This window comes from Sminthopsis crassicaudata, chromosome 2, assembly GCF_048593235.1.
Source record: "Sminthopsis crassicaudata isolate SCR6 chromosome 2, ASM4859323v1, whole genome shotgun sequence".
NCBI lineage: Eukaryota > Metazoa > Chordata > Mammalia > Dasyuromorphia > Dasyuridae > Sminthopsis > Sminthopsis crassicaudata.
Genome location: NC_133618.1, coordinates 315,188,511 through 315,211,878, shown reverse-complemented (window position 1 = coordinate 315,211,878; position 23,368 = coordinate 315,188,511). Strand labels below are relative to the sequence as shown.

The window sequence follows — 23,368 nt, the reverse complement described above, 5'->3', positions numbered from 1 at the left end:
GGGCAAAAGGAGAAAGACACCAGGGCCAGAGAACAGGACAGGAACCCTTACATGGCGGGAAGGATACCATGTTTGGGGGAAGGACTCCTGCAAAGAAAGAGCTACATTTTGGCTCTTTTACTCCTAAAGGGGCTTGTGGGTGATGTCCCAAGTTGGCTCAGATCCGGTTGGGGCTGGGACAGGCCAGATGACCAGGATTTGTAAATCAAAGGTGGGGGGGGGGATCTTAAAGGGACCTCAACCCCATTTGGGAGTACATACCTCTCCCCCTTCAGTTTTATTTTCAATTCCAGGCTCTCTTTCTTCTCCCTTTCTTCCCTCACCCACTGAGAAAGCAAAATAAACAGTTCCCATCACCATGTGTGAATGATCATGCAAATCAAATGTCTGAATTAGCTGTTTGAAGACTTTAATGGATTCCTCATCACATCTTTGAGGGCACAAGGAGAGAAGTTACATATAAGCATATAAAGGAAGGCCTGGATAAGAGATGCTATAGGATAGCCAGAATTAGGTCAAAGATTGACCTACCACTTGGTTAAAAGGACAATATCTCTGGGCCATCTGGCCCCCACATAACATCTTCCCACTGTACCTTTATTGTAGGTGCCAAGGTCATCTTAATGAGATTACTACTCTTCCCTTAGAGCTTGCTTTCATTTTTGGCTCTTTAAAGATCACGTGTTGTGTCTTAAACTGGCAAGAGAAAAATTTAGGGAGCATTTAAAAAACTGAATTGTGGCTACTGTTACCACTATAGTTGACCTACCATCTTCCTTTGCTTCTTTATTGGTCCAGCATGGCAATTCAGAAAAGATAATTGATATTTTCTGAAGGCAGTTCAAGATCACTATCCTGAAAATAAGTTCCCTAAAGCAAAATATTTAGAGTTGTGTTCTCTACAAATATAGTAAATTTTGGCATCTAATTATTAGTATTCCTTAACAAATTCAGTTATTGAGTGACTACAGTGTTCATGGCATTGTGCTAGATATTGGAAGTTATAAGTCCTGGTCCATAAGGTAAGTAAGCTATATAGATTATTATTCTGGGTGTTAGATTGGGAGAAGGGAGTTAACAGAGAAATAAGATATTCTTGTATTGAAGAATTCTGCCAACTTTTGATTTACATATACATATTGAAAATTAAATTATAATACCATGATAGTTATGTGCTAAGTGGTATACTTATTTCTCCTTCCTATTCCCCACCTCCCCATCCCATTCCTTAGTGTATTCTTCCTTGTCTTCCCTTTTCTTTTCCCCTCATAAACATAAACACTTAAATAGAATTAGTCCATTCCCAGAAGCTCTATTTTTTTTTTTAATTTAAATACCTTTAAAGACATTAAACTTCTGAAGGAATACTTATTTTCATTGTTAGAATGTAAATATTACATCATATAGCTCCTTTCATTTGGCAAAATTAGTTTGTCTTTGTAAGTTCTTTTTGAATTTTTCTACTTAGATTAGAAATCCTTGAAAATCCTCTATAAAACTCTATTTTTAATTTCCCACATCTCATCCCACCCCCCACCCTCAGGGTTACATTTAATTAAAGGGTCATTTGTTCTTAATTGTTAATTTATCTCTTTTGCCTATTAGAATATTGTATTATAAATCTCTTCTCATTTTTAGTAGTGCCTTTCAGTTTTTATATGATGCTGACTGTAATCCTTTGGAACTTGGACTGCTTCTTTCTGGATGCTTGCGGTGTTTTTTCTTTGAAGTGGTAATTCTGGGTTTTTTTAGGGGGCTTACTTTTTTCCTTTCTTTACTCTTCTATCCATCTTTACTTTGCTCTCTAGTTCAAACATTTCTGGGCAGTTTTCTTTTTTTAAATTATGGTTTTTATCTCTTGGTACACATTTTTGGTAGGAATTCATGTCACTGGAAAAAATCATTTTTTTTTTTTTTCCAGTTTCTGCTTATAGTTGCTATGGAGTTAGATTTATAATAATTTTTGATACTAAGTAGTGTTTCCTTTGATTTACTAATTCTTCAGCTTTAGTTCCTGTATTAAGGCTTTATGTCATGTTTTGCCTCTTGTTAAACTTGCATGTGTGGTCATCTCTGGGTCCACTCATTTCTTATACTAATCTTCATCTCCTGGGGCCATGGAACTTTAGGGTTTAGAATGTTGCCTCTTTAGATCTCTTTCTGGTATTTCAGAACTGAGCATTTGAAATCTCAGAGCTCCCTGGGAGCTGAACTGTCACAATCAATGCTGTAGAACTCTGCTAGTCAGCACAATGTTGGATACCAGGCAACTCCCTGGATCTTTCTAATTTCTTATCCTGGGACTTTTTCAGGGAAGTCCTCCTTTTTTGCTACCTCTAGACATAGCTTTGTAGACTCTTCTGTGTCCTTTTTTAGTCACATTGACATTCATCTTGCTGACAAAATCTATTTTTCCTATTACTTGGGGTAGAATAACTTAGTTATTATAATAGGATTTAAAAAAAAATATTGATTAATCCACTGGGAACTTGATGATTTTGGTGAAATAGATGAGAAGCTGAGCAGCCATTCTGCGTTATCAACAGACATTTTATTTTTATCTCAGCATTTACAAAGTCAAATGTGATACTGTAGCTATTTGTATACATATCTGCTTTCCTCTCTTTTATCTCTTCATAAGGATGGAGCGCTAAGCATTTTTAGTCTTTGCATTGTCTGGGCCTAACCCAGTCCTGCATATATTTTTTTCATTTTGTTTTGTTTGGTCTGAATCTGATTTCACCAATGTTTGAATCAATTCATAATAGCAGTTCTCTTTTCTTCCTTCACCCTTTGAAAAATGAAATTATAGGTAAAGCAAGATAAGAATTTGTTTTGTTGTTGATAAGAGCTACACAGATCTCCAAATAATAGAAGTCTCCTATTGCTATTAAATCGTGCTTGCATGCTATGTTAGTGACTTTTCCCAAATGCCTCACCTATTTTATTTTTGTCGATGATCTGTTGTGTTTTCTCATGGCAATATTTCTTATGTCTTTACATTTAAAAATTTTCACTAAATACCTTCCACCATCCCTTTCCCTGTTCTCATTTCTAAATTTGCTGACATCAGGATGTCCACTATAGATTTGAATTATAAAATTTTAGAGGCCAATAAGATGTTTCTCCCTAAAAATCTGATGCTTTATCGTGCTCGGGAGTCTCTAAGGCAATGTTAGTAGGATGGCAAGTCTTATCACCAAATTGAAAAAGTTTTAAGGTTGGACATGATGGCATACTTTCATGTCTCTTTGAAGGGCCAATCTAGCTAAAGTTTTGAGAGGCTTAGCACAGATCATTCTTCTCTCTTCCCTTCTCCCCCTCCCCCATAGTATCAATTATAAGGTATTGTGTTAAAATGGATGAGGTGAGTGATGAGGTAATAGGGAACCTCAGAATGATGAGGTAACTTGAACCAAATCATGAGGTTAATATCTAATAATGAGGTATATACCTCAATAGGATTAAATGAGGTCTAGTGGCAGGATTTGGGGTACAGGGAGTCACGTGTAGCTCCCCCGCAACCCCCTTAGGATTCGGTGCAAGGATACAAAGTTAAGTCAGGTCTAGTGACAGTGAGAGTCCCCTGTAAATGAATTTACAGGCCAAAAACCTAGATGGGTAAAAAGATGTTTATTGCCAGGTTTGGAAACAAGGTTAAAGTCTGATTAGTAAAAGGCATTAGATAGAGGAAGATATACGCCGAAAGCGGCGGGGACAGAGAGTCTCTGACACCAACATCTTGGCTGGCATCTTTCAAATCTCTGACCCAAGATGATTCTAGCTTTGCTCTTTTTTATCTGCTTGAAGAAGCAATGGGCGGAGCTCAGGTTAATTCTTTGAAGGCCAGATTTTTGGCGGGCTTTATCTAAGCCAGCTCAGATCCAGTGGGGGGGCTGGGTACAAGCCCAAACTACTTTGACCAGATCTTGTATCAAAGGGGGCTGAAAACCCAAACCAACTGGGGGCTAGGTATAGCCCAAACTGGCTCAGATACGGATCTTTTGCCCTAGGAATATCTTGTCCCAAAGGTAGGTCAGAAAAGGAATCTTAAAGGGGCTACGCCTGCTACAGTGAATAGGGAATCTATTCTGCACAGATGAGCTTCAAATCTAGCCTCAGACAATAAATAGTTGTATGACCCTGGGCAAATCACTTAATTCCTACTTTCCTTAGTTCCTCCTCTGTAAAATGGGCACATACTGGAGAAGGAAATGGCGAATTGCTTCAATATCTTTTCCAAAAACCCCTATGGAGCTAATACATGGATATAGTAGAGTGACTAATCAATAATGTGAGCAAATTTCATCTTTATATCCTCTTCCAAGTTAAGTATTTTTAGCTTCATTTTGTACTCAAGAATACTAAAATTCAGTGAGTTTAAGTGATTTGAACAGGGTCAGGTTATATGTGTTAGAAATGGGATTCAGAGTCATACTTCACATCCAGTTCCTTTATTAATACATGAAGAGCTGGCATTCAAAGCTGTTGCCTGATGGAGATATTTAGGGACAGAGCTGGTGACATTTTTTTTATTTCAATATTTTATTTTTCCAATTACACGTATAGTTTTCAACATTCACTTTTGTAAGGTTTTTAGTTCCAAATATTTTTTTTTTATCTCTCCCCAAGGCATCAAGCACTCTGATATAGGTTATACATATACAATCATTTTAAACATTTTTATATTAATCATGTTGTGAAAGAAAAGTCAGAACAAAAGGGAAAAACCATAAGAAAGAAAAAGCAAACAAACAAAAAAAGCAAAATAGCATGCTTCAATTCATATTCAATCTCCATAGTTCTCTCTCTGGCATTTTCCATCCTAAATCTATTGAAATTATCTTGGATCACTGCATTGCTAAAAAGAACTAAGTCCATTACAGTTTATCATCACATAATCTTGCTTTTACAGTGTGCAATGTTCTGGGTTTGCTCACAGAGCTGGTGACTTTCTAGCACTCTTTCCACTGTACTATAATATTATTTTTTCCCTAAATATAGAGGCCAAGAAATGAATACCATAGTGAACATTATAAAAGTGAAAGTGTAGAAAGAAAATAAGGCTGAGGACAAAATTTCTCAAAGAAGACCATGACATCAGGGAGTGATGCCAGCACATGCAATGAATTGGATTGAAGTGAGGGAGTGCTGTACATAGTCACCAGCCTCATTTTTTTCCCTAGAGCCATTTGGGTCCAGTGGCAAGATATAGATCAGAACGACTGGATATGGCCAGCTGTATCAGAGAGCATAGGAGAAAGAGTAAGGTCCCAAGAGGCAGAAAAGGTAGGTTAGGGTAGTGTGTATAGGACTTTAAAAGCTAATCATTTTCCCCTCCATGAATTGGATTCCATTATGTCTTTAGGAAAGCTCATTTTCAGGGAACTCATTATCAGCTTTGATGGTGATGATGATGATGATGGTCATCTGTAGTCAAGTCGTCATCATCATCACCATCATCACCATCACCCATCAAACTTTGAATATCCACTGTACCCCGGGGGCCCCTCATTAGAGTATAGAAAGAGAATAAAGACTGACAACAAAACCCAAGTAAACGATAGCTAACAGATGGATAGAAGAACTATTAAGAGTCATAAAATGAATGATCATTACTAAGAAGAGAACCAAACCAATGTAGAAACAAGTCAAGGGGGAAAAAAAATTTAAAGGAGGTTTAAGGTCAATAAGTGTTTAAAGCAGTGGAGAAAATTCAAAGAGTATGAATCTGGAGAAAGTTAATTGGTTTGACAACTATAAAGTCATTGGTGACCTTTGAGAAAGCACCTTAAGTAAAGTGGTAGGGGCAGTAAAAGATCTGGCCTTTAAAGGATTATGATGAACTGGTTAAGAGTTTGTATGTGAACTAATGAATCCATTTTCAAGCAGTTATTAAGCATCATTTATAGGTTAGAATGCAAAGACAAATTAAATCTCTGAGGAAACAAGTAGACATAGCTGACATGTTAAGAATTGTTTGCCTGTTAAAAGAAAGAAACAATGTTAGCTTGAAGAGAATAGCATAACCAATGTAATTTTTTAAAATATTATCATAAAGCCAGGAAACAGGAATCTTTGAAGACATTGTGAATAACCTAGGAAAGTAGGGGAGATTCATAGATGCAACGTATAAAGGGGAGGGATATAGGTAGAATATTGGCTTTAAGGAGTTCTTAACCTGGGATTTAAGAACTTTTAAAAAAATTTCAATAACCATTTCAATGTAATTGGTTTCTTTTTAAAAACATACTTAATATTTTTATAAGTTGGTTTCTTTTTTAGTCTGATATATTTTATTTTATATATTTAAAATAATCTAAGAAGGATTTCATAGGTTTCACTATACTGCCAAAGGGGTGGGGAGGAGAGAAGGTTGGTTTCAGCTTTAAAGGAATAGGATAGGAGTCCTTTCAGATAGGAAGAAAGCAATTGAAACACCTAAAAATATACTTTTGAATTATGTAAAGAAGATGGATAAAGGGAGCTGCTAGGAGATGATGTAATTTCTTAGATTTCTAGGATTAAGATGGAAGATGGAGGGCCTGAAAAGAATGGGAAGAGTTTGGAAAAGTCACTTTAATGTAATAATGAACTCCTTAGTAGAAAATACTGAAAACTGAGAAGCTTTGAGGACTAAATTGAAACTGAGCATGAAGAAAGGATTAAGAATGGAGTAAGTTGCCTGGCAATACTGAATGGACTAGGGAAAAGAAATATGTATAAATAAGTGGGTGTGTGGGTATATGTGTGTTCTGTGTATATGAGGGTATATGTGATTTGGTTTTTCTATGCTTGAATCTTTTCTCTTTTCCTTTCTCTAGGTGAGAAGCCATTCCTGTGTGAGGCTGAAGGTTGTGGCCGTTCTTTTGCTGAGTACTCCAGTCTTCGGAAGCATCTCTTGGTTCACTCAGGTAAGATTGCCTTTTGTATTGTATATAGCAATACAGAATTTTAAGAATAGGTGGAAAATCAAAAGAGGGAAATTTGTCAGAAAAACAACTATTATAAATGTGAGTCTTTGGTGATGCCATGATAAAAGCTTCTTAAGTAATCTTGAATTTGATTGTCAACTAAGATGAAATGTGAGTTATCTCCAGGAAGTCTGACTGAAATTGTTGGACCTGACCATTTATTTCAGATTGCTTAGTGAAAAACATTAGTTGGCATTTATTTGATTGGGGTGCTATACAAATCCAATTAGACTTGAGTCTTGCCTTCTTGTGGCTAATATTCTCATTTGTCTAGCACATGTACACAGGGGCAACAGCAACAGCACTGTTACTTCCTGGTAAAGAGCAATGTGATGTATTGGCCTGACAATATTCTCCATTACCATAACATTTTGTGCCTCTCATAAAGAGGTCTAGAGGCCATATTCCAGGAAGTATAAGATTTTAGATGTGCCATTCGTTGTCTCCCAGATGTCATAAAACAATGAATTATCTCTTGTTCTGGAGTTTCTTTCCTCTAACCTTATCAGTTTGCTCCTTCCATGCAGATCTAATCTTTCCTGCTAAAGATATCTTTCAAATAATTAGTCAGGTACAACCCAGGGGAAAAAAAGCATGCCTTACTTGGTCCCTGTTTCAGGCATGAAGCCCCATCAGTGCCAAGTTTGTGGAAAAACTTTCTCTCAGAGTGGAAGCCGGAATGTTCATGTGAAGAAACATCACTCTAGGATGGGAGCAACTGGGAATCGTGAGAGAGAGCAAACAGGTGAGGGCAGTGGGTGTGAAGGTACAGAGTAATTAACATTTAAAAAGCCAAGGTACTTGCTTGAGTCTAATCTTGTTTTTTTGATTCTCTTTTGGTTATCCCACGTGATCTCTTATATGTTAGTGTGACTAGAATCCATGAGGTTTTTACTAGAGGAAGCATTTTTCTCACTGTTCTCATTTCACTCTGGGATTGGCCTCCTTTCTGACCTTTAAGTTTGGTATTCTTTTTCATGACTTTTTTCTTCTGATCAATGAATAAGTAGGCAACACATCCTGTTCTTTATATACTTACCATAAGTAGATATGTATCTCTATGGTAATCCTTTGCCCAGACTTTTCATCTTTGTTTCCACTGACTGGATGAAAAGGGGATTGATATTCATAAGGTTGATCAGCTCTGCTTTCCACTTCTGGAGTTCTCAAACTATGGCCCGAGGGCCAGATGCAGCCCTCTGAGGAAGTTTATGCAGCTACCTGGGTTATGGCAAATGGGCTGAAGGGTGGAGACAGAGTGTGAGTTTTTGTTTTTACTATAGTTGGGCCCTCCCATAGTCTGAGGGACAGTGAACTGGCCCCCTATTTAAAAAGTTTGAGGGCCATTGTTCCACATGAAAGTAGAAGCTCTTTTCTTTCCCAAGGAAATAAGGAATGGAGATGTGCTAGAGAGACTTGATCCAGTTCTCACTTGTCTTACAGCGTTCTCTCTCTCTCCAGCTGAACCGCTAATGGGTAGCAGTTTGCTTGAGGAAGCTTCAGTACATACTAAAAACCTGGTGTCTTTAAACTCACAGCCCAACCTTGGGGTAGAGTCCTTGCACCTACCAGATACTAACACCATCCTGGGAGTAGAGGAAGGTAAGACCATGAATTTTCTTTGTGTCTTTTAGGGGATAGGAGCTAAATAAATAAGTTGTATACAAAGTAAAGAATTTCAACTAGGTTCATTCCTTGCAAATCTCTTCTGTGTATCCAAGGCTGTTGTGAAACAATTGAATAGTATATACTCTGCTCACATTTAGAATATGAGATTTGGCAGCAGATGTAGATTGTGAGCCTGGTGTAAGTGATGATGTCTAGCCAAATGATGAGGTCTAGATAAGTTAACTCAAGTTAACTCAGATCCGGATATCTCCCTTTGGAATACAAAAGGGTGCTTTTGACCAAGTCTTGTCATGGGGGTTGGGGATCAGAAAAAGAATCTTAAAGGGGGCTACCGCCCTCATCATACGGTCTGCTTTTGCTTCTCCTGTGCCATGCATGAAAGTCACTTAAGTACAATCTATGTTTTGGACATCTGGATCTGTTCTTTTCAGTTAGGCATTTAATGAATTTTATCTAGGAAACAGAGCTAAGTAGACTGATGTTAGTATATAGAGATGTTCTTCAGAGTTTGGCATAGAAAGATTTGGCTAGAATATCATATTTCTCATTTCTCTGCTGTTAAAATAATTTCAGACATTAATGTACTATGTAAAGTATACCTTTTTCCCTTCAGTGTGCCAGCAGCTTATGGTGCAGTGATAAGAGCTCTGGATCTAGAGTCAAGACCTGGCTTCAAATCCTGGTTCTGCCATTTAGCTGTGATTATAAGCAAGTCACTACCTCTCTCTGAAACTCTATTTTCCTCCCCCATTAAATGTAGACATTGACTAGATCTTTTAAAATTCTTTTTAGCTCAAAATATGTGATCTTTCTGTGGAAGCTAGTCTGATAATCTTGGGATGGTCTGGAAGTAGATCAGTTTTGATAATAGTTCCCAATTACATAGACTTGATAGCTTACAAAGTATTTTTCTCATAACATCATTGTGCTGCTAATAAAGTAGCTGCTTTTCCACCTTCCAGGAACATAATCCCTTCACATTTACCAAGTTCCTGCCTCCCCTTGTTGGATATTTTATAGATTGCTCTGCCTTGGACCTCTTCTTTTTTGTCATTCCTTGATCTGTTATATTAGGTCCAAAGAAAATCTTTTTTTCATTTCCTCTAAGGGTTTATCACACAATCTTAAATGTAGCTTTCTCTATATTTGACATGCATTTCCCAAGTGATATATTTCTTGCCACTCTGCTAAAGAAAACATCTTAGCATTTTGTTTTTTAATCAAGTAATCTTTTTTTTTCTTTGAATAAAAATTGTATTTAGGGTCAAAAAAACAGTTTCTCTGCTCCTTGAAAAATGTATCCAAGTGCTGATAAGCATTAAGTCCCTGACTGTGCTTACAAAAAGTAAAAGACCTAGTCAAAACACTTAAAGAGTAGATGTGGGGGCAGCTAGGTGGCACAATGGATAGAGCACCAGCCTTGAAGTCAGGAGAACCTGAGTTCAAATGTGGCCTCTGACACTTAACACTTTCTAGCTGTGTGACCCTGGGCAAGTCACTTTACACCAACTGCCTTAGCAAAAAAAAAAAAAAAAAAAAAAAGTAAAAAGGTATTAAACTATATTAAATTGTATGGTGTAGATGTTGAGGATGGGTACAGGTCAGGAGTGAGAAGTTGGTGTGGACTGCAAAAACATTAGCAAAGAATCTTTGTAAAACAAAGTTTTATTGCTTTTTTGTGAAAATGACAGCAGTTAGGTGAGTTTTGTTAGGAATCCTTAGGGCACATATTGTGCCAGAATGTTTTATTCCATGATGAAAAACAAGCTTTCGGTTTCCATCAATAAGGCTGGTGGAAAATTAAAGCACAAAACATGGAAATTGTGTGGATATCAATTTACCAGCCATGAAAAAGGTAGAAGAAAATATAACAGAAAAGTAGACCTCCCTTAGTGTCCTTTTGAATCTTTTAAGTGAAAATTTCACTCATAAATGTTTTAGGTGAAAAGGCCATTTCTTATTCCAGTAGTGCTATCTGGGCAGCTTTCCACCAATGTACTCTTGACATAAGTTTTATTTTCAACTTTGTATCAATTTGTATTGAAAAAATGTAACAATTTGTCATCTGGATTTTCTCTTCTACTCAGCTTATATTAATTGATTGAGATGTTATTCCAGCAGTCTCATTTTACAGTAGGAGAGGAAACTAAAGTCTAGAGAGAGGTTCAGGGTCACATGGCAAGTTAATATCAAAGGAAGGATTTGAATCCAGGTCTGCCTTACTCCAAACCCACATGCACTATGTCCTGCTGTCTTTTTTATTTTGTCTATAATTCCAGAACTTAAGGGTTTGGTTTTCAGGGCCCTCCCCCCCCCCTTTTTTTTTTTTTAAAGTGTCCTTAATGATTTTTCCTTGGTCATTATGTGGGTTATTATATATGTGGGTTCTATTCTTTCTCTAGTAATACATTCTGTTGTTCACAGAAGTGCTAGCAGAAGGAGCTTCACGTTCCTTGTCTTCAGCACCAGAAGTGGTTCTTCCACAGTCACATCACTTGGTGCCCATGTCTACTGGAAGACAGTCATATGAGGTTTCTGCTTTATTACAGTAAATCTATCTGAGGTAAGACAGCTGAAAAGTGTGTGGTATCAATTTATCTAACTTCTTAGTATCTTGTCTAACACAAATGTGGAAATTAGTTAAAAGTCTGGCTTAGATAACACTAAGTATAAAAAAGGAAGCAAACCTTGATATTTTCTTACTTTAGCCCTAGTGATGATGGCACCCTGAAATTTCTTATATCTTTATCTAAACAATAATTTAGCTTTGAACAAACTGGCTGTCCATCAAAATGGCAATGTTTCCTGAAGTGTAAGGTTTGGCTAATCAGAAATGTTATTTTTCATTTTTTTAATTTGGTAGTTCAGTTTTCTTATCCTCTCACTTTTATGCATCCACTCTATAATGTTGTAGATGTTATTTCTACAGTATAGAAGAGAAAATAACATCTAGGAACTGACCTCCAAGGAGAAGATTAGGAATAGAGGCAGTAATTTAAAATAGCCAGAATTGGTTATCTATTCAGTTGCCTAAGATCCTGTTGGAAGCCGACCTAGAAGTGTATATTTGGGTTACATATACTGACTAGTTAAATGGAAACTGCTATTCAAAGTAAAAGAAGACTTTAGGGATGGGGAGATGATTTTAGTTCATTTTCTTTTTTTTTCTACAGTTGCTAAAACAAAGAAAAATGGACATCAGAGTGAGTGTTGATTCTTGGAAGAACTGGCAGCCATGTATGCTTGAATCCCAAGTGCACACATTGGGGTACAGAATGCTTTTAGTTTATGGTCTGACAGAACTAACCAAAATGAAACTGTGATGCAGGCTATGACTCTGGCCCTCATTCATCTTCCCCTTGCACACAGAATGAATGTGGGAGTGAGCATTGCTTTGAGGCCTCTTCACACTTCCCATCTGATGCAGAGGAGGAATAAAGCACTGAATGTGAACTGGGTAACTGTCTCTCTTCCTATTGCATTTTGGGGCTGACTTCTCCAGAAGGTGAATCTGATTTAAAAGCATCAGCTAACATGAAATGTTACAGTTGATTGGAGGAAGACTCTTTTTCATCCTGCCTCAGCTATCTTTTTCACATGGATGAATACAGCTCTGCCTATGAGATGACAAAACTTCTCCAGGAAGCTGAGATTTCAAGATGCCTTGTTGCTTTGGGGGGTAGGTTGTTATCAATTCTAAGTGACCTTCTTCTTTTTGGTCACTTAGCAGGAATTTCCCCCCTGCTGGGCTGCAAATATAAAATTTACTTGAATCCCCCTTGGCCCTAGGGTTGAGATGCCCTAGGCATTCTCCTACCCACCTCTACTTGGTCACTTTGCCCCATACTGTTTTCTTAGTTTCTAAAACTTATGGTAGCATGTTAAAAGATTTTTAATTTAAAAATCAGATGATGAGCTTCATTTGTTTTATCTTTAAATAAACAAACCAAGAGCTTAGCTCTTTTTTTTTTTTTTTTTTTCCTCCTTGTTTGGATGATATTCATTTTCCTTAGCATGGGAATAAATGCCATAATCTAATCTCTTTCCTTTTAGAAGAGCACACGTTTAATTTATCCTCAAAACTTAATACAACGAAGTAGAATTGTACTCTATGAGCAAGTGAGACTTGTTTGTGAAGACTTCATCTAAGTTTTCTCATCTATAAAACAAATTAGACAAGATAACCCAACAGTCACTGAACTTAGGTTGTAAAAGGAGAGTTGGGGAGAAGACCATCAGGATTATCTGGTCCAAATCATTTTATATAGCTGGAAAGGGGACCCAGAGATGCAAGATGAGTTGATTTAGCTTACCTAGGTAGTAATTAGTAAGTAGCAGAGCCAGAATTTAGTACATAAATTGACTCCAATTTCAGTCCTTTTTCTAATGCATCATTCTGCTTCCCTTGGAAAATCTAGGGAAAGAGGCTTGGAATGATTGTGAACACTATCAATTCAGGGATTTTTCTCAACTTCCTCAGAGATGGCTTCTAAAAAAAATCATTTTCCACCCCCCTCCCTACCCCCCCTTGCATGGAGTTGAAGATGACCAGGTCTCCTCAGTCCCCCTCAGAGGGAGATAAGGTTGGGGAAATGAGTATCTTCCTGTTGTCTTGGATAAATAGCTGTGTGTATTTCTGATATTCTAGCTTCCCCAAAAGGGAGAGGACTTGGGAATTGTGGATATTAAGTCCTAGCTCTATGTCAGGTGTCTAGCCAAAGACAGTTTTCCAAACTTCCCCTTACCCTCCTCCTCCTTTCCTTAATTCCCTTGGTTAATATAATCATTCCAACTTCTCTTCAGGTGATTTCTATTATCTGTGGGGGTTTTTTTAGCCATAAGCTTTCAGTGGCATGCCTATAGATCTTTATATGGATGTCCCACAGATACCTCAAACTCCACACGTTGAAAAATTGATTATATTTTTCCCCTAAACCAACTGATTTCTTCATTTTTGTCTGGGGCGCACTACTATTTAACTCATTCTCCTTTGGTCAGAATCTTGGTAATAAGAATCTTTGACTATTTCTCTCTTACCTTTCATATATAGACACTTAACTCCTGTTAATTCCTTAATTGCAAAAACTCTGGGTACATGCCTTCCACTTTTCTATTTCCACTGCCACTAATTCTAAATATAGGCCTTCTTACAGTACTTTGATAGAACCTATGAGATCTTCCCACAAAGGTAATCTCTCTTCTTAGATCCATTGTTTATTGCCAGCCTTGGCATCTTCCTGTGTAAGTAGCTGTTACTGTAAGCCCCAGTATTCAAGGACCACTAAAATCTGAAACTACTATACCTTTCCAGCATTATTTCATATCTTCTTCTGCATACTCTATGCTTCAATCCAAAACTAGTTAACAAAACTAATTGTTAATCCCTTAGACATACATTGTCCTTTTCTACCTTTTGTTTTCATTCTAGTTCTCATACTTGGAATGTTCTTTCCCTCTTTCTGAAATCTTACTCATCCTTTGAAGACCAATTAAATCATCACTTCCATGAAGTCTTTCCAAACAACTAACTTATGCCTAGTGTTTTTTTCGGTTCCCTGCTGTTATTTTCAAAAGGGGATATGTGAGAAAACCAGGTTAGAAATTCTAAAGAGATCAATTACTAATAACTCTTATATTGTTTGAAGCTTATGGAACAGTTTTTTCATCCTAATTTTATGACAGAGATAATATAACTAACACCATTTTAGAGATGAGAAGGCAAGATTGATATGAGTTCTCCAGTGCCATGTAATCAGTAAGAAGACTTCAACTTAAGCTTTCTAACTCTTTAAGACTTTATTCTCTTCGTTGATCTTTTTGGTGGTGGTTATTGGTTGTAACCATAATGGTACTATCAAACCAGAAGCAGTTTGTGATTTTGAGTCTGGAAGAGTTGTAGCGTAAGTCCTAAATTTTTATTTCTCCAAATGACAGTTCAAAAACTCATTAAGGGTTTATCTTTTGGAGTAGTCTTTTGTTTCGTTTTGTTTTTTAAGAAAGTAGGACATCCCTAATTATGTTGATTTAATCATTGTCAAAATCCCTTCTTTCAGAAGCAAAAATGTTCAGTGTTATATTGCAGAAACTTCCACATTAAGAAGTGGTGATATAAATTATTGGTAAGGTACATGAAAATAAGTTTTTGTTTGTGCCTCAGACTTATTAGTGAAGAAATACTAAGTCTTTCTTCTCTAATGTATCAAAAAATACTCTTCCATATAAAACAGATGTAACCTGTACTGTTCCTAAAGTTTGTTCTCTTCTGTTACATTTGTTACATTCAGATCCAAACTTTTAGGCTTGAAGGTTGAAATTGTGTCCTTTTCCATTTTCATAGGAATAAATGCCTCTTTGATCTTTTTTTCAAATTACTTACTTTCCTATTCATGTCAATCCTCTGTTTGTGAACTCATACATGTATACTACTTACCTGCTGTTGCAATTTTTCTCATAAGTGGGGCTTTTTCCAATTTCCTTTTATTAAGTATTTATTGTTTGCAAGACACTAAGCAGCTGCAAACATAAGCAAGACAGTTTATCTCCTTGAAACCTAAGACATTGATTTAAGTGCATAAGAGAGAGACAAAGTATACTGAACAATTTGAGGAGGAGAAATAATTACCTGGGAAGAAGTAACTATTCAACTGTTCAGCAGGTTAAAATGGTGGGGAAATTATTCCATTTGAGATGGTATGAGCTGAGACAACACCACAGGAAAAGTATATGTATTCAAAGATGCAATGTAGTTTGGTAGTTTAAGAAAATTATTTGAAGGTAGGGGTGAGCAGCCTTGAATGCCAAGTTTAGAGAATTTAGGCTTCACCTTTTAGGCAGTATAAAAGACAGCCATTGAAGAGACAGGGTGTAATCTATGCATTAGGAAGATTAATTTGTAAATGAGGGATAGATTGAAGTGAGGTAGGTAAAGGTGACAGGTTTTGAGTATAGGCAGTAATGCTGTTGGTGGTAGAAAAGGCTTTATGAAAAAGGTAATTATGTTTTGGATATGTTGATTTTCTGGTGCTGCTAGAGTTGCCTTCCAAAAAGTCTTTCTTCTAGGTTATCTTGGGTTCCCAATGGCTAAGCCTAGAGCATAGATTCTGCAATTGCATTGCTACCAACTATGGTGGAAAGGCTTCATATATGATCCTGGAAACATCCTTCATACTTTTGAAATCCAGCCTAAATACACAGGAGTGCATCACTACTAGAATGGTTAAAATTCAAAATGCCCCAGTCTTATGCTTTTGCAGTGATGGCGGCAATGGTTAAAAAAAAAAAAGTGCAGAAGTTTCCAAGCATTACTCCTTTAAAATGGTATTTTATATTTTCCATTTATGCAAAGATAATTTTTAACACTGATTTTTATTATAAGATTGAGTTCCAAATTTTTCTCCCTCTCTCTCTCTAACCTTTTCCTAAAATGATAAACAACTTGATTAATAATAGAACTGAAGTCATGTTGTGAAAGAAGAAACAGACCCAAAGAGAAACCACCCCCAACCCCCAATATGCACGCAAAATAAAGTGAAAACAATATGCTTGGATCTGCTTTCAGAGTCCACCAGTTCTTTCTCTGGATATGGATAGCATTTTCATTTAGAAAATCCTTTGGAATTGTCTTGGATCACTGTGTAGCTGAAAGGAGCTAAATCAGTAATAGTTAATCATTATACAGTTGCTGTTACTTGTACAATGTTCTCTTGGTTCTGCTCATTTCACTTTGCATCAAGTCAAGTAAATATTTCCACGTTTTTCTGAAAGCTTGCTCCTCTTCATTTCTTATAGCACAATGGTAGTATTCTATTACCTTTATAAATCACAGCTTGTACAGCCATTTTCCAACTGATGGGCATATTCTCATTTTCCAATTTTTTTGCCAACACAAAGAGAGTTGCTCTAAATATTTTTGCACATATAACATATTTTTGTACATGTAGGTCCTTTACTCTTTTATATGACTCCTTTGGTATACAGACCTAGAAGTGATAGCCATTTGAGCAAAGTTCTAAATTGCTCTCCAGAATGGTTAGATCAATTCACAATTCCACTAACACTGTATTAATGTCCCAATTTTCCCATATCCCCTTCAACATTTGGCATTTTTCTTTTCTGTCATATTAGTCTTTTATAGGTGTGAGGTGGTACCTCAGAGTTGTTATAATTTTCATTTGTCTAATCAGAAGTAATTGATTTAGAGCATTCTATTTAGAGCATTGATTTAGATACATGCCCCTTTTCATATGACAACCTATGCAAATAATTTTCTTGGCTCATATTCTGTTCAAATAAAGTTAAGATTTTATTTTTATAATATCTAGAACATAATGTAACATTGATAAAATCATATATAAATTTCACATAACATTAAAATGTAATAGTTGGACTTGCTTATCTGTAAAATTTTTCAAATACTGGAAAATTGATGGGTATTCTAACTCAATTATTTTTCAACTAATAATCAAAACTGATATTTTGTCTTCAGTGGCTACAGTGGAAAACTACCATACAAATAAAATATTAAGAATAGCAATAGAATTTCTGTTGCTTTGCTTGATAAAGGATTCACTGTAGCCAAAATATATTGTCAAGTTCAAATGCTTATTTCAACTTTTAGTACCACTGCAAGAGAAATCTTAAATAACTTTTTGTTTTGAAGGAAAAAGACCAAATGAATCCTATTTGTCCATGGGCATATGGATTCTTTATCAGTGTATATTTAGAAATAAAATAATTTACTGCTTATAGACTAGCAAAGTAATAAACAGGTCTTTTGAAATCTTTCTTTTGCAGGATAAGTTATTTTTAAAAATTGGGAAACATTTAAAATTTTATTCTGATTAGTTTATCTTTCTGAGGGTATGAATTTAAGGATCTTGAACTGATTTCGAATTCTGTTTTTCAGGAATATCCACCAAATATTTAGATTTCACTTGAAAATTTTTGTTACAAAATGAATTTGTTTTATTTTTATTATCACTAAAAAAATTGGTAATTTTTTATATTAACTCAAACATTCTTCTAAGAATTTTGTAATGAAAAAGCCATCATGTTTCATAGTAAGACAAATACTATTTCTGATTACATGGTTTTGCAAATAGCCATGCTTTTGGTATATTTTCTGTAAAGTTATTCAATCACTTAAAGAACTGTAGCATATACTATTGTCCAAATTGTTAATTAATGTGTGATGATAACACATCTCTGAATGGTACACAATACCAGTTGAATGCCTTCTAATATATTCTAAGCTAACATTTTTTTTTCCATTTAAAAACACAATTTTATTGAAAATTTATCTTATGACAGTGTTATGTATGAGTCTGTCAAGTAGCAAATCTTTCCTAATACAAGTTTCAGCAATAGAAGATGCCCCCAAAGTGTCTCTGTGGTTTTAAGCTCTAATAGTTTTAAATTGCATTAAAATATTTAAGAGATTATATATTTTCTATTTTTTCAATCAAATGATCATAATTAATCCTTTACTTCATCCACTTTCAATGAAAAAAAGAAAGACTTTGGTTTCTCAAATGATAGATCACCAAGATCTTTAAAAATAGGAGCAATTCATCCAATCATTCTTGCAAGAAGAATCAATCAAAGCTGTTTAGCATGTGGTATACCAAACATTTCAATGGCTGCAGATAGTATACCAATATTTTTCTTACTGAAAGAGTATTTTTACGCTATCCAATTCTGGAAGCAATTTTATTTTATTTTATTTTATTTTTTTTTAATTTGCCATTAAAAGCATTTATAGTTTGTTTTTTCCTGGAAAAGTAAAGTAATCTTACTCATATATTTCATATATACATCTTCAGGATATTTCACTTTATATTCTTTCATTACTTTGCAGCTCAAATTTTCATGCAAAGCAAATAATGCTCTTTTCCATCCAGTAACAGTACTTGTGAAACCCAATGATAAGGACTGTGGATTTGTTTCTGAATTTTTAGCTTTTTACTTAGTTTTTCTGTATTTTGACTATGTTGTCCTTGCTCTTATTGGTTTCAGCTGCTCAAGTAGATTTTTCCCTTCAAATTGGTTATGCATTTTATCCATTATGAAGGGATGTTTACACTTCAATAGTTAAAAACAATAAAAATTAATAGATTTAAGTACTGAAATTTACCAGTGATTATAATCATTCTTGAATTATTTCGATTTGTTAAATTGCAGAGGTTTAGGGTTAGGTTTTTATCTTTTGAAACTAGCTTGTCAAAAGTAATGAAAAATGTTATGGATATTATATGGTATGTATGATTTCCATGTAAAGATTCAATTTTATATACTTTATATTTAAATGAAGCAAATAGTATGGAAACAGAACCACAACTGTGTCATGAGTCTACACCAATTGATGTTTTCAACATGCAAAAAATCTGACCCCTTTTGTGCATGAAGGATTTAATGATAACTGCACTGCATTCAGTCATCTGGAACAAGTTTTCTGTTAACTCTTTCTTGGCTTCTGACTTTGACTCAAACTTTGTTCTCACTGAAAAAAGTAGATCTTCACTTCCTCCCCCAGCACAAGGGTCTTGTATTTCTACAATATAGAAAACTGATTTAAAGAAAGGTGGCAAGAGAGCCAACTAAGCAAAGTTTTCCCAAGGGCATTTAAGGATGAAAGAGGACCATAAACTGCCAAAAGCTGGAAAAGATCACAAAGATTTTTGAGCCACTACATATGAATTCTAACATCACAAGCTTATCTATTGTTACATTGTGCTTATAGAGGAAGTGGAACTTAAGATTTTTTTCAAAAATATAACTGGCCTGAACCAAGTAAATATACACAAAATACTATCTGTGCTGCAAGCAACAGTTTTGAGGGAACTGAGTCATTCTCAAGGTATCTAAAGAGGGGAAAGACACAAAAGACAGAAAAAATCTCAGGCCTTACTACTATTAAAAGGTATCCAAGCGAATACCAATCAGGCAACATATCTTTACATTCTATACAGAATTTCTCTTTGAATAATGTACATCAAAGACATTTTTGCTGAGGCTCTCTGAAAAGCACAAGGCTTTTGTAAATAATATTTCACAGCAGGCCATCTTTACCATCATGCAATTCATTGAGGGAAACAGAAAATAACAGACTATCACTGTGCTTTTTTTAAGACAAAACCAAACAAAAAGTACCTATAATTTGGCAGATCAGAACACCTTAGTGGCTCTCCTCCAAAAAGGTGCCCTTCTGTGCATGTCAGGATTTCACAAGATTCCTTATAACAACAGTGAGAATCTCAGGTAATGATTCAATTATCATTGTTGTTCATTTATTCTTCAGTTGTATCTTAACTCTTATATGATCCCATTTGGAGTTTTCTTGGCAAAAAGACTAGAGTAGGGATAGATAGGTGACGCAACGGGTAGAGCACCAGTCCTGAAGTCAGGAGGACCTGAGTTCAAATCTGGCCTCAGACACTTAACATTTCCTAGCTGTGTGACCTTGGGCAATTGCCTCTTTTAGCAAAAAAAACAATCAAAAAAGATTGGAGTGGTTTGCATTCCTTCTCCAGCTCATTTTACAGATAAGAAACTGAGGCAAAGGGGATGAAATGACTTGCCCAGTTACATACCTAATAAATATCCCGAGGCCAGATTTGAATTCACAAAGATGAATTTTCCTGATTACAGGCCTGGCATTCTATCCACTACACTACCTAAATACCCCAATTATCATAAGCAGGTGATAAAAGGGAGATGTGTACTCACCAAAAGCTTTCACCACTGGCATGGAAGTCTAGTGCAGACCAAAACAAGGAAGGTTTCCTATAGATGATACTATAACAGTTTCTATTTGCATGTGACATTGTACTGATTATATCAAATCCCAGAACATTACAGTCTTCTAAGGGAGATCTATAATCACTAAGGAATTTGGCTTGGTATGCACACAAGAAAAGCCAAGTGGTTGAAGAATGACTTTACTTAGACAATCAAGTATTTATTAAGCGCCTATTATGTGCCCATATTGTACTAGGTGCTGGAGATGTAGGTACAAAGAATGAAGCAATCCCTAATCACAAGGAATTTACATTCTAATGGGGGACATAAGTATACATGAATATGTACAGCATAAACAAAGTGAATGAACAGTCAAATGCAAGGTACTTGGGAGGAAGGGTATAGACAACAAAGGGGTCAAGGAAAGGCTTTATGCCCAAGATATTGCTCGAACTATGTGCTAAAGGAGAAGAGGGACTGTGAGATGCTATGGAAATAATGCATTCCAGGTGTGTATTGGTCAGAAAAAATACACAGAGATAGGAGATGAAGTATCACGTGAGAAATAGAGACAAGGCCAAGTTGGCTAGATCACAGAGAATGGAGGAGAATATATCTTGGACAGATGCTGCAAATGGAGGAGATTAGCCTAAAACCAACTAGGAGGAGGAGGAGGAGGTGGAACTATGGCAAATTTGGGAAATATGGAAGTTTTAATGATTTTAAACTTTAACTTAAAATGAAAGCATGCCTTTTTAATAATATCTTCTGGTAATTTTGTATGGCTGTGATTAATAGAATGTGGCAAACTAGAGATTTCAGAGAACTGAAGTTGAAGATGACCCAAAGGGCAATGGAAAACTGGTTGTCATGAACATGCAGCAACACATTAAAATGAAAAATTATGAAGGCAAAGCACTGTAAAGGATGCCATCAAGGAAATACATGGTTAAAAAAAGGAGATAGGTGTGGATTTAAATGACAATGAAGGATAAATAATAGACAAACCTATGTGGCTCCCCCAGTATCCTCATAGAATCAGAAGCACTCAAAGAAAGCTCAAACACATTGGGTAGACCTTCTTTGGAGTATTAATAGGACTTGGATGACCATATATAGATGGATTCCAAAAGCACCTGTATCAATGAGATCACAGATCTACTGCAGTATTGGAGACAGAGATGTTCAACAAAGTGAAGAATATAGGTCTGAAATTCAGAGAAAGGCTGGAGCTACTTTTAGGAGTCATCATGAGTAATAATTAAAGCCACAAGAGCAGATGACTTGGTGAAGGGAGAATATATAACAGAGACAGTATGGATTGAAGACAGAAACCTGAGAACACCTACATATATGAGGGAAAAGGAAGCAGTTATGGTTAATGGGACAGGAGGAAAACCACGAAATCAGTGTTAAAAGAAAAAGGTTTGGAAAAGGGGAAGGGAATGTGTCAAAAATATAAAATGTCGATTTCAAGGGGAATTTGCTTTGATTAAATTCAGCAAAAAAAATGAGAACTTAAGGGGTTAATGTATTTGTCATTTGAAAGATAATCTTGTAAACCTATGGTAACAGATTAAAAGGACTGAAGAATAAGTGAGTAGCAAGGAAATAGAGATATAAACATAGAAGCTTAGTTTCCAGGAATAATAAGATGAGAGTTCCACTGTACTGTGCCTAAGTCTAGACTCCACATTTGAGAAAAGCAGACAGAAAGGGGTGAGGGGCCCTCAAACCTCTGCCATGTGAGGAATGGTTCAAAGAACCAGGGATATTTAGCTGAAAGAAGAAAAGGCTTGAGGGAGATAAGATAGCTATTTTCAAGTATCTAAAAAGCTGTCATTTGAGAAATTAGACTTTTTCTGTTTGGTCCCAGAAGGCCAAACTAGGAAGCAAAGGATAAAACCGGGAAAGAAGCACATTTAGGAAATGATGTAAGGAAAAACTTACTTAAAATTAGAACTGCCCCAAAGTAGAATTGGCTGTTCCAAAAGGTAGTGGGTGACTCCTCTTTGAAAGTTTTCAAGCAAAGGTTGAATGATGACCACTTCTCTGGAAACTTGTAGTGGTGTTTCTCTACCCCTCCCCTTCTTCCCCCTTGGCCATCCCCTCCAAGTATAGGTTGAACTGAAGGATCACTGAAACCCCTTCCAACTCTAAAATTCAATAAGCCAAGGAGTGAAAAAAAAGGGGAGAAAGGTAGAATGGAAGGCAGAGTGAAGTAGAAAGATTTGGGAATTTTGTTTAAGCTGGAGGAGACCTGAGAATTAATGAAAGTGGAAAACACTGATTCAATGGAGAGGAAAAGAAAAGATGCAAGAAAGAAAGGAGATGATTGAGGGATAAAAGTCCAGGAAGAGAAGTCAGTCCTCCATGATAAAAAGCAAAGCTTCATGTGTTGAAAAGAGGTGTCCCACAACATATGATTTAAAATATCAACTCACAAGTAAAACAATGCTCCAAAAGGGCTCAGTCATTTCCTGGCCTGTCTTCTTGAAAAACCCCAACCTACCTAGTGGCTTAGCATCTTTTCCAAAAGCAGTACTAGGAGGAGAAGGATCAGGCAAATGATTTCAAAGTATCTAGTGATTCAAAGGACAGGTCTGCAAAATCTTCTTCCGAGGGAGTATGTTTCATTTCTTCTAGGGATTCTTCTGAATCTTGCTGTGAACTACTACTAGACAGTTCCTTGCTTCCCTGGTGGCTGCAGAATAAATGTTAGCTATTAGTAGGGTTTAGGATGTTTCTTATTTTTAAGGGGTTGGGGGAAAGTTATTCCCAAGAGGAAAAATGGAAAAGCGATTATAACTTAGTATATCATGCAAAACTGAGCTTTAAGACTACTCTAACTCCTTCTCCTCTTTTATATGTAATTCAGAAATTAAATGATAAACAAGCATTTTTAAAATGTCTCCCCAGTATTTGACACTGCATATGTGGATACAAAGACTATCTTCCAAGGGCTTGTAGTCTAACATTCGTCGAGCTTCAGTTAATCCAGGCTGAGTAGGAAATAGGACTGACTGTAT

The 23,368-nt window shown here is 36.0% G+C and overlaps 2 protein-coding genes across 9 annotated transcripts in view; one reads left to right on the top strand and one right to left on the bottom strand.

Moving 5' to 3' along the window:
* Positions 1–12,061, top strand: part of ZNF410 (zinc finger protein 410) — a 32,911-nt gene extending 20,850 nt beyond the window's left edge. For 4 of the 7 annotated variants that reach the window (XM_074290044.1, XM_074290047.1, XM_074290043.1 and 1 more), the window contains 5 exons: positions 6,825–6,914; positions 7,594–7,719; positions 8,418–8,576; positions 11,028–11,166; positions 11,777–12,061. In XM_074290044.1, the coding sequence (XP_074146145.1) occupies positions 6,825–6,914; positions 7,594–7,719; positions 8,418–8,576; positions 11,028–11,155 (503 nt within the window). In that variant the 3' untranslated portion in view covers positions 11,156–11,166; positions 11,777–12,061. The remainder of the gene's footprint in view (positions 1–6,824; positions 6,915–7,593; positions 7,720–8,417; positions 8,577–11,027; positions 11,167–11,776) is intronic. The other 3 variants (XM_074290045.1, XM_074290051.1, XM_074290046.1) reach the window with 1 other exon arrangement.
* The window catches only part of FAM161B (FAM161 centrosomal protein B), a 39,764-nt gene that overhangs the window by 235 nt on the left and 16,161 nt on the right, over positions 1–23,368 (bottom strand). Inside the window, exons 9-10 of one of the 2 annotated variants that reach the window (XM_074290042.1) lie at positions 22,852–23,043; positions 18,994–19,152 (exon numbers count right to left, since the gene is read on the bottom strand). In XM_074290042.1, the coding sequence (XP_074146143.1) occupies positions 22,899–23,043 (145 nt within the window). In that variant the 3' untranslated portion in view covers positions 18,994–19,152; positions 22,852–22,898. Of the gene's footprint in view, positions 1–261; positions 327–18,993; positions 19,153–22,851; positions 23,044–23,368 lie in introns of those variants that run through there. The other variant, XR_012486479.1, reaches the window with a different exon arrangement.